We start from the raw sequence: 10,918 nt of genomic DNA, 5'->3' as shown, positions 1-10,918 counted from the left end.
GTAAAAGCTAATTATAAGTCAGCCGTTACTGTTGCTCCTGAGCCTGGGAGCCGGAGGGGAAGTGGGGGTGAGCGCGGGCTGGGGGGGACAGGCGTGAGCTTGGGGAGGGGAGACCACACAGGGGCCCGGGGCGGGGGAGGCAGGGGAAGCCCCCGCTCTGGGGTGGGGTGGGCAGAGGCTTGGTACCACTGACATGGAGGCAGGGGCGCTGGGCTGGTGGGGGGACACCCCACTTGCCCCTCCGGCCCTGTGAAGCCCGGGCTGTGCTTTCCCACCTCACGAGCCAAGTCTGAAAGTCCTTGGTGATAGCCGCCGAGGGCAAGGTCCCCTTGGGGGTCTTGGGGACCCAGAGCTTTCAGGGAATGCTCAATGGTGGGCTCTCAGGCCCCTGATATCCTGAGAGAAGCATGTGGAGGCAGGAAGGCTGGCCAGAGACCCTCCGTGTGGGGGGTCGCCTGCTCTACCTGCTGTGGAGATGGGTTCTGAGCTCTGGGCAGACGTTTCCCGATGGAGCCGTGCTCCGAGCTGGGCCCTGGGTGGGCGCAGGGGAGCCCCGAGGTGGGATGGCCGCAGGGAGCTATAGGTGGACCGTGTCCTCTCCGCTATACCACCTGGGCTCCCCCGACCAGGTCAGGAAGCCGCTGACCAGCCTGTGGGGTGGGGGCCCCCAGGTTTCTGGCCTCAGGCTGGACAAATGCCCCCCCTTATCCACAAGGCTTCCTTAGGAGCCCTGTCTGTCTGCTGCACCCTGTAGCCCAGGGTGGCCGTGTCGTTCGGTACCGTGACACGCTGGGAGGGGAGGGGAGGCGCGGGGGGCGGGCGGGGTGCACGGCTAACCTCCGGCGGAAGGCTGTCCGCAGTAGCCCATCTGCCACCTCCCAGGCACCCAGAAGAGCCCGCAAGAGAGCGGAAGGTGGAGCCGGCTCCAATGTCTTCTCCATGTTTGATCAGTCCCAGATCCAGGAGTTTAAAGAGGTTGGTCAGTGCCCTCTGGGGCCACCGGGAGGATTAATGCAATGCATGGAAACACTCAGGGGGCTGGCAAGGCCCGGGTCGCCCTCAGTCCCTGGGGGTGATGATGATGTCGCTATCCTTAGAGGCCGCCATGGTGTGCCTCCGAGCCCGGAGACGTGACTTGCGGTCTTTGGGCAACCCCCGCCCCTCTCTACCTGAGCCTTTGCTCGCTGCGTGACCTCGGGCGAGTCCTTCTGCTCTCTGAGCCTCAGTTTCCCTCTCTGTAAAATGGGGTTGCTGCAGCATGAAGTGAGGGATGGGCATGGCATCCCAGCTGCGTGCTGGCGTGCTGTGGGAGCTGAGCGGGTCAGCCAACGCTCTCGTGCTGGGGCCGTGCTGAGCCAGGACGCCGGCTGGCCAGAGGTTACCCAGGCAGCGGTGTGCAGGACGACAGTCCCTTGGGGGAGCAGGGTTCTGGGGAGGGGCCTGGGCTTGGGCGAGTGGGTAGGAGGCTGCTCAGTACCCATGTCTCCACCAGGCCTTCACCATCATGGACCAGAACCGGGATGGCTTCATCGACAAGGAGGACCTGAGGGACACCTTTGCTGCCTTGGGTGGGTGACCAGCAGCTGCAGGGGCTCAGGGCTTGGGGCAGAACTGAGCCCAGGCCTTCTGGAAAGAGTGGGTGCCTGGGGACAGGCCAGGGCAGCAGTTGTAGTGGTTGTGAGGGGCTTGGGTGCCCTGGGGGCACAGGGGAGGGGTGGCCCGTGACTGGAAGGTACGATCTGGGCCGAGGACGCAGGGAGGGCAGCAGGAGCACAAATGACCCATGCAAAGGCCTGGCTTAGGAGGCCAGGGTGGGGGAGGCAGCCAAGAGAGCAGTGGGAGATGCTGGGGGAGGAGGCCAGACACATCCGCAGGGCTCAAGGCTACCGGGTTTCGGCTGCCAGGGGAGACTTCTGCCCTCTCTAAGGGCGCAGGGAGAGGACTTAAGGCATGAATGGGGAGGGGGTTCAGGTCAGGGGAAGGGGGCATAGCTAAGTCGTGTCTAAACTAAGCTTTGAGCTCTCAGAAATGTGATTGTCCGCTGGGACCATGAGGAACCCCAGAGTCTGCCCACCCCCAGATGACCTCCTCCCGGGGCACATGAGCTCTGAGCTCCAGGTCTTCTGGCCCCTATGCACCTCCGCTTCAGCTTCTTTGGGCCTCAGTTTCTTCACCTGTGAAATGGAGATAATCACCAACTTGCTCTCCTGTCCAGGGAGGCCGGGGTGGTAGCGGGGGGCGGGGGCAGGGGGGCTGGGGGCAGCCCAGTGCTAACTGTGGCTGAATGTGTCCCCCTCTGAAGGTCCCCCAGCAGGTGGGCAGGGCCTGAGGGCTGGTGGGGGGGGATGTGGAAGAGTAGAGCTGGGAGACCCTGCAGGAAGCTCCCTGGTCCTGAGCTCTGCTCTCCTGGGCTGCCTGCAGGCAGAGTCCCCTCTGTCCCTCATTGTGCTCCTGGGTGTCCCTCCCCCTCCCCCAGGCCGCATCAATGTGAAGAACGAGGAGCTGGAGGCCATGGTGAAGGAGGTCCCTGGGCCCATCAACTTCACCATCTTCCTGACCATGTTTGGGGATAAGCTGAAGGGTGAGTGAGGCCCCAGGTGGCCCTGGGGAGGGGCTGGGCAGCCTGACTCTGTGTGCAGACAGCTGGAAGCATGGTGTGGCCCCAGCTGCCAGCCCCCTGGGCCCCACCCCAGTTTCCACTTCTACACCAGGGTAGGAATAGGGCCTCCCGGGGGCGGGAGGGGACAATTTGTGGGGAAGCCCTCCGCCCACCAGGGGCCCCAGCCCCACTTCCCTACCCCTGGGCTCGCCTTACCTGCCCTGCCTCACGGCCAACAGGAGGAGGGTTACTGGGAGTGGGATTCTGGAAGTTACTACGACTGACCCCAGCTCCGGGAGGGTCACTCACACAGCTTCCAGGGAACAGCTCGAGGGGCTCAGAGGTCACCATACGAGTGCCAGGCACCCACGCATCAAAGTGGCAGGGATAGAACCCTAACCACGACTCTGGGCTCTAACCATGGCGCCTCCCGAGATGCAGCATCGGGCCGGGGGCATGGGGTCAGGGCAGCGGTCCAGGCAACTCTGTCCCTTTCTCTCTGGGCCCCAGGGAGCTACCCTCTGCCCCTTTGTAGCGTTTTCCTGGGCTCGAGTCTTCCCTGGGCAGAGGGAGGGGGCCAACCTGGGCTGAGGCTGCCCTGGGAGGTGAGACTCCTCCCCACTCACCCTCGGGCTGCCCCTGCTGGATGCCCTCCCACTGATCCCCGGGGTGACCTTGGGCCAGGCTTGTCTGCTTTGCACCTCCGTTTTCTGTCTGTAAAGTGGGGGTTGTGTTGGTTTCCCGAGGCTGCCCTAACAAAGAACCACAAACTTGACAGCTCAAAAAAGCCTCAGTGTGTTCTCTCAGTTCCAGCGTCTGGAAGTCCGAAATCCGGCAAGAGGCTCCATCAGGGGCTCGAGGGGAGAGCCCCTTTTTTTTTTTTTTTTTGCCTTTTCTGGCCTCCGGTGGCTGTCTCGTTCCAATCCCTGTCTCTGTGGTCCCACCGTCCCCTCTTCTGTCTGCCCACCTTCCTGTCCCTTACTCTTAGAAGGACACTTGTCACTGGATTTAGGGCCCATTGGGATAGCCCAGGATGATCTCCCCATCTCAATATCATTTCCTTACATCTGCAAAGGCCCCTTTTTCAAATGAGGTGACATTTCCAGTTTCCAGAGATGAGGACATGGGCATATGTTTTGGGGGCCACCCTCAACCCACTCCAGGGGTGACCCTGGCCACATCACTGATTATGTTTGGCAAGAAATCCTAATAGTCTCGTGGGTTGAGGCCAGCTGGGAAGTATAATAACCTCTACACACCCTGTCCTGGCTGATCCTGGAGCTAAAGGCCAACAATAGACCCGCCCTCCCAGGGAAACTGAGGGCCAGACGCGGGGCCCGAGGGGAGCCTGGAGCTGGCCCTCCTCTGGGAAGCTCGTTAGGGCTTATTCCCAGGACCGTGGCCTCCTCCTTGAAGAGCTCAGAAGCCTGGGGGGCTGGGGCAGGGGTACGCTCCTGGGAAAGACTTGTGGGACTCTAGCCGGTGACTCTACATGGGAGGCCGGAAGCTCGCGTGGGTGCACGAGCCATCGCTAAGACATGGCTAAGAGCCATGACCCAGGGCCAGGCGGGGCCCCATAGGGGCCAAGAGACTGCAGTTTTTTCTCAGTTTTGCAGGGGTCCCTGCTGGAGTCCAGCTCCAGCCGGGGTGGGTCTCTCGTAGGAAAGGACGGCGTCAGCGAATGAGGAGACGCAGACACAGGATCAGGTTGCAAGCATCTCCTGACAGCCTCGGAGGAACTTTATATGTTAGGATATTTTTGTTTTTCCAAATCTTAGATCATTTTTTGGATCACAGCCATAGCCTTCTTTCATTTTTCCTTTGTAATGATTAACATGACCTTTATTGATTTCCGCTTATTGGCTCTCGCTAAAACTAAAAAACAGTACGCAAAGAGAAAGGTGCTAGACAGAGCGTGACCGTCTTGTTATTTTGTTCTATAGAAACTAATTCTTCGTGGAATTAGTTTCATTATGATTGCTTAGATAGGCGTAACTAAGATGAGTGGTCACTTTATCGTGAGACCCCAGAAATATTCCCACAATTATAAAGATTGCCATAAACAAAATGAAAGAGAATAGCAGGAGCCAGCTGTGGAGTCTCCTGTTTTCAGGATCGTTCCCCATACTTGGACCTTGTCAAACAGCATGAGTAGCTTGGCTCATGCCAGGTCCCAGGACTGGGGGCTCCGTCTGAGCTTGTCACGTGAACTTGGCTGAGCCTGCACACTTGGCCAGCAGTGGGGACAGGAGCTGGGGGGCTGGAGCAGGCCCCGTCATCCCTCTAACTGGGATGAGGACACTTGGTCACCTGATTCCCAATGGCCACTCTGTGGCCCATTCATTTGTGTGGTTTGCCGTCCGCAGAGCAGAGACCCTCTCTGTGGCGAGAGAGGGGAGGATTGGACTGTGGTCACTGTGCGGACACTGGGCCTGAACCTGGGGCCGCTGGTCCTCAGGAAGGTGGGGTGGAGCCAGCCCGCCCCAGCAGCGAGGACTCTTCACATGCCCTGGGAGGCCAAGGCCTCCCACCAGCCCCCCACCATAATCCCTGGGACACCCCCTCTGCTTCCAAGGCCAGGCGGTGAGTGCCTGGGGCTCTGCCCCAGAGGGACCCTGGGCTGAGCCTCTGGCCTGGGCACACGGGCTCCCTGCTGCCCTCGGCGGAGGAAGCCCACGGCTGTGCCCTCCCCGAAATCCCAGGCCAGCGGTGCCAGCCTTGAGCCAGGCTCAGCCCCTCGCTCGGCCTCAGAGTCGCCGAGTGACTCAGATGGCATCCTGTTGGGAGGAGGCCCCAGTCTGACAGGTGGGAGCACAGAGCAGCAGGGAGCTCTGGAGTCCAGAGTCGGTTTCAGACCCTTCCTCCCGCTCTTCGTGGGGACCTCAAGCAAGGTCCTCTGTCTCGGTTCCTTCTTTGACAAACTGAGGACATCGATACCTACCACACAGGGTGTTCTGGTGGCGGGGGTGGGGGGGGGTCCCAGGAGCCAACATGCCACAGAGCACTCAGAGGGGTTTGCAACCGTGACCCATCAGTGTTTGACCCGATCTTTACCATTAATGACCCGTTTTGCAAGCTGACCCTGGGAGGTGGGCAGCAAACACACCTTTTCCTCCATGTCACTGGTGACAGAGCTGAGCCTTGAGGAAGGAAGGGGACGTGCCTGGTCCGCAGTGAGCAGGGTGGCAGTGTGAGAGGGGAGAGAGCATCAGGGAAGGGTCACCAGGTCGCCTGCTGTCATTCATAGCTGTGAGGCCTTGGGCCAGACCCTGCCTCTCTCTGGGCCTCAGTTTCCCCATCCGTACAACCAGGGGCTAGCTAGTCCATCCCGTTGTGGTCATAGACATTCCTTCTAATGACATCTTTCCCCCAAGCCCACATCGGGGGGTGGGGGGGGTGAGAAACCAGAACTGCTCTGCCCTCCCTCCAGCCCACTGTCCTCCACGCGCCCCATCTCTGGCCTGGACCATCTTGCAGACCCTCCAGCGCCCCTGCTCGAGCCCAGCCTTCAGCCCCCAAGTACAGCACAGTCTTTTTGACCTGCCAGCTCTCATGCACATCTTGGGTCACGAGGGAGCCCCAGAAGTGCCCCCACCCCAACCCCACCTCACTAATCTGAGCTTCAGTTTCTTCGCCTATAAAATCAGGCCAATCATTAGGAGGGTTAAGCATACAGTAAGTGCTCAGTTGGGGTCTCCATGTACAGCTGAGCAGGCTGCTCATAACTACACGCAGTGCTCTTGGTCGTTACTCCTATTCCTTCTCAGAAATCTCCCTTCTCTTGCTCCCACTGTGGAGTGGAAGTTGGGGAGGAAGCCCAGCCCCCAGCCCCGGCCTGTGCTCTTCACCCTATTCTCTCCCTGCCTGTATGTGCTGTTTCTAGGTACAGACCCGGAGGAGACCATTCTCCACGCCTTCAAGGTGTTTGACACCGAAGGGAAAGGTTTTGTCAAGGCTGATTTGTAAGTCCCCTCTGCCCTTCATTTGGTTTTTCTCTCCCCAAAGGCTCAGGTGATCAGTGAGCTAGGGTGAGGTCAGGGTGGGTTGCAGCCCAGTCTCCTCCCCCACCCAGCTCGGTCAGTGTCTGGCCAGGAGCCAGGAGGGCACTGCCCTGCCCAGCTCAGCCATCGCTCAGTGTCCCCCCTTCCCCTCTCTGGGACCCAGTGTCCCCATTTCTGTGTGGAAGTGTATAGGGAGTGTGGGGTCACCAGGGGTGGGTTTCCCAGTGGTAGAGGTGGGCCTTGAAGGGCAACGAAGGGTTGCCTAGGCTGGGGCAGGGAACATTCTAGATGCCAGAACATAGCTGTGAAGGGACAGGGCTTGGCGTTTGCGGGGCTGGTAAGGGGGCGGCTGGAGGGCATGGGGGAAACTGGGTGGGAGAGGCTGAGCACAGAAAGGGTCTGTGTGGGGCAGCTCATGCAACAGGCCCTGGACTCCGGGTCTGCCCTGGGGGCCACTGGGCTGGCACCACGGAGGTGGGGACCCCGATGTCCTCTGTGCCTCAGCCCAGTGAGAGCACTGAGCAGAGCCGAGGTTGGTGGGTGGGGCAGCCTGCCCAGGGGCTAGGACACTGAGCTGTCCCCGGGGAAGTCCCTTCAGAGCCTCCGAGGTCTCACTGGGCCTGTGGGTGGCCTGGGGCAGGCAGAATTTCCTCCCCAGGCACATGCTTCCCGACTGATTACTGTGATGCTTGAGGCCTTGGCTTTGAGGCTAGATTTGCTGCCCGCTAGAATCATCCCATAATGGGGGCGGGCGGGGGAGGGCAGGAGAGGGCGGGGGGGGAGCGGGGGGGGAAACCAGGGAAGGTCCATCTTGTCTCTCACACCTTCTCGCCACCCCCCACCCCCCAAAGTTGTGAGGCACATGGCCCCCAGGGGTAGGTGAGGGGTTGTTCAGGGTTCCTGCAGGCTGGGGCCCTCTCCTTCACCCCTCCCTCAGGGTCCATGTTTCCCACAGCCATCTTGGGGACCCCCAGGAGACACTGAGGGCAGCCCCGGGAGTGGTCTGGACCAACCCCTCTCCTGGCACGCACCCTCACTCCCCCCAACACCAGGCCAGGAACACTTCAGGGACTCAGTTTGGGAACCGAAGGCCTCAGCCCTGGGGCTATCGGACCCAGAAGACGTGGCTGCCCGCCAGGCAGGCCACAGAGGAGGCTCTGGCTGAAGCGGAGTCTGTGAACAGTCCCCAGCTCAGAGAGTCGGAAACTGTGACTGTCCCACAGTAACATAAATAATGGAAAATGCACGTCGGTCCTTAGCGGCGCTCAGGCCTGGCTCGGCCCTCTGATCCCTTCCCTGCCCGCTGTGCCCCCCGAGAGGCCAGGTGGGGGGAGCCCTCCAAGCTCCCGGGGCATCAGGCCTCTGGAGCGTCACCTCCTGCCGCTCCTCCAGGCCCCCGGGCAGCTCTGGCCCCACACTGTCACTGCCGGTCCTGACATCTCCCGAACCTCAGCAGTTTCTCTGTGAAGGGGGCTCACAGCCCTGGCTTCCCAGGTCTACGAGGAGCAAAGGAGACCTGGGCAAGGCTTTCTCATGCCTCGGCCGAGTGCAAGCCCCTTGTACGCTCGAAGGCACGATGCACATGTCCGCGCAAGTCCCTGGCTGAACCAGCAGTGCATCTAGAAGAGATCGAGAGGTCCATCTGAGGCCGCACAGACATCTGGCCGGCGTCCTCCTGGGGCACAACGCCTCCCCACCACCTGTCCGCTCTCACCCCCCCCCACCCCGGGATCTGCATGTGCACACCGGGGGTGGCCCTTCCCCTGAACCTGACCCTTCCTCTTCCCCCTGAGCAGCATGAAAGAGAAGCTCATGACCCAGGCCGACCGGTTCAGTGAGGAGGAGGTGAGTACGGGTTTTCCGGGACACTGCCTAGAATCTTCCGGGGGAGGTCCTGCCCGGCCCAGGCCCTTCTCAGCAGCCCCTCCCCGAGAGATGGCTCTTCTTTAGATGCCGACATGATGACCCCTCTGACTCCTTGGACGATGACAGGGATGAGTGGGGCTGACTGCAGGCCCGTGGCCATCCCTGCCTCCATCTGCAGAGAGGGGAGCCACGTTCTGCCTGACGCCCTCGGGTGACACCCCCCCCGGCTCTGGTCCCCCCTCCACCCGAGTCCAGGCTGACTCCCTGCTCCTTCCCCAGGTCAAGCAGATGTTTGCGGCTTTCCCGCCAGATATGTGTGGTAACCTGGATTACCAGAACTTGTGCTAGGCCAGGGACCCCCCAACACTTGGAGGCAGCAAACACCTGCCATGTTTTGGGGGTGACGCCTGGGGAGCCCCCTACAGCCAACATGTGCAAAGGAAAGGCTCCCCTCGCCCTGCAGCTCAGGGGCAAAGCGAGAATAAAGAATGCTAACCAGGCCTGAGTTTTCGTGATGAATGCTCCGGTTGGGGAGAAAGCGAAACACTCCTGCGTTGTTGGTTTTTCCAAAACTTTTTTACTTCCCCGGCTTTGCTCAAATGTTCCTGAGGAGCTGGTGTTTAGAACTAATTGACCGTTTTAGTGATCCCCAGCTAGGCCACGGGACATGCCTTCATTTAGGAAGCTTTTATTGAGCACCTAGGGCGTGCCAAAGCCCCGTGCCGGTCCGGGGGACACACAGACGAGCCAACCCTGTCCCTGGGCCGGAAGGTGGTGCAGTGAGCAGGGCAAGAAGTGGGGTGGGGGCACGGGGAGAGGGGTCAGAGCAATGCTCCCTAGGAGCTGGGCAGAGGCCAAGAAGGTAGACACGAGGGGGCGGAGCCAAGAGATGTTTAAGGAGCAGGTGAGGATTCCTTAAAGAGGACACATGTCGCACCAACCACAAAATGAAAATGCGTTAAGTTGGACTTCATCAAAAGTAAACATTTCCCCTCAGCGAAAGACACGTTGAAGAGTGTGAAAAGGCAAAGCCCAGTGTTGGGAATAGATTTTGACAAAGAATTCATAGCCCAAATATACTTTTAAAAAGTCCTAGGGGCGCCTGGGTGGCTCAGTCATTAGGCGTCTGCCTTCGGCTCAGGTCATGATCCCAGGGTCCTGGGATGGAGTCCCATGTTGGGCTCCCTGTTCAGTGAGGAGCCTGCCTCTCCCTCTGCCCCTCCCCTTGCTGCTGCTCACACAGTCTCCCTCTCTCTCTCAAAAATAAGTAAATAAAATCTTTAAAAAAAAAAAAAAAGATGTTTCATGGAGAAACATTTTTTTAAAATCCTACACATCCTTAATGGAAAGCTAACAACCGCACACACACACACACAAGTAAATGCCAAAAAATAGTCTCCAAATGGCCAAGAAAGACCTGAAAAGATGCTCAACTTCAATGCTTGTAAGGAAAATGCAAATGAAAACCTCCTTACAGAACACACTCACCAGAATGGCTAAAGTTAAAAAGATTGACAACGCCAAGTGTTGGCAAGGATGTAGAACAAACAGAACTCTCGAAGTTGGGTCGCAGGAGCATGAAGTGGGTCAACCCCTTTGCAGACTGGGGCAGCACTTCCTCCTGAAGTTAAAATGGATACATTTCCTGACCTAGCACTCCCACTCCTACACAGAGACCTCCAGAAATGCCCATCACATGTCCTTCGAAAGACAAGTGTGAGCGCTCACAGATCTATAAGAGTCCCAAATTGGAAACAAGACGATGATCTTGATCTCAGGCTTGTGAGTTCCAGCCCCATGTCGGGGATAGAGCTTACTTAAAAATAAAATCTTTTTTTTTTTTTTGAGATTTTTATTTATTTATTTGACAGAGAGAGAAATCACAAGCAGGGGGAGTGGCAGGCCCCTGCTCGGCGGGAAGCCTGCTTCTCCCACTCCCACTCCCCCTGCTTGTGTTCTCTCTTGCTGTCTCTCTCTCTGTCAAATAAATAAAAATCTTTAAAAAAAAATAAAAAAAATAAATAAAATGATAGCATACTTAAAAATAACTTTTTTATTAAGATATAATTCATATGCCATAAAATCCATCATTTTAAAGTATATAATTCAGTGGCATTTAGTATACTCACAGGGCTGGGCAGCTGTCACCACTATCCATATCCAGGATATTTTCATTGCCCCCCAAAAAAACCCATTAGCAGTCACTCCTCATCCCTTTCTGTGCCAAGTCGCAACAACCCCCAATCTACTTTCTTTTTCTATGGATCTGCCTATTCTAGACATTTCATATAAATGGAGTCATACGGTATATGGCCTTTGGTGTCTGGCTTCTTCGCATAATGTTTCCATGGTTCGTCTGTGTTGTGGTATTTTTCCTCTTTATAGCTGAATAACATTCCATTGTATGGCTAGACCACATTTTGTTTACCCAGTCATCTCTTGATGGACATTA

General features: G+C 58.1%; 1 protein-coding gene across 1 annotated transcript; it reads left to right on the top strand.

The window, feature by feature from the left end:
* The first annotated feature begins 888 nt into the window (after positions 1 to 888).
* MYL10 (myosin light chain 10) lies at positions 889 to 8,814 on the top strand. Its single transcript, XM_081819121.1, has 6 exons — positions 889 to 975; positions 1,493 to 1,568; positions 2,477 to 2,581; positions 6,483 to 6,561; positions 8,397 to 8,445; positions 8,746 to 8,814. The coding sequence occupies exons 1-6, from the start codon at positions 940 to 942 to the stop codon at positions 8,812 to 8,814; spliced, it is 414 nt and encodes a 137-aa protein (XP_081675247.1). The 5' UTR covers positions 889 to 939.
* The last annotated feature ends 2,104 nt before the right edge of the window (positions 8,815 to 10,918 follow it).

This window comes from Leptonychotes weddellii, chromosome 5, assembly GCF_054177405.1.
Source record: "Leptonychotes weddellii isolate Sample4059 chromosome 5, ASM5417740v2, whole genome shotgun sequence".
Lineage (NCBI taxonomy): Eukaryota > Metazoa > Chordata > Mammalia > Carnivora > Phocidae > Leptonychotes > Leptonychotes weddellii.
Note: the sequence above shows the minus strand (reverse complement) of the source record. Positions and strands in the feature narration are given on the sequence as shown.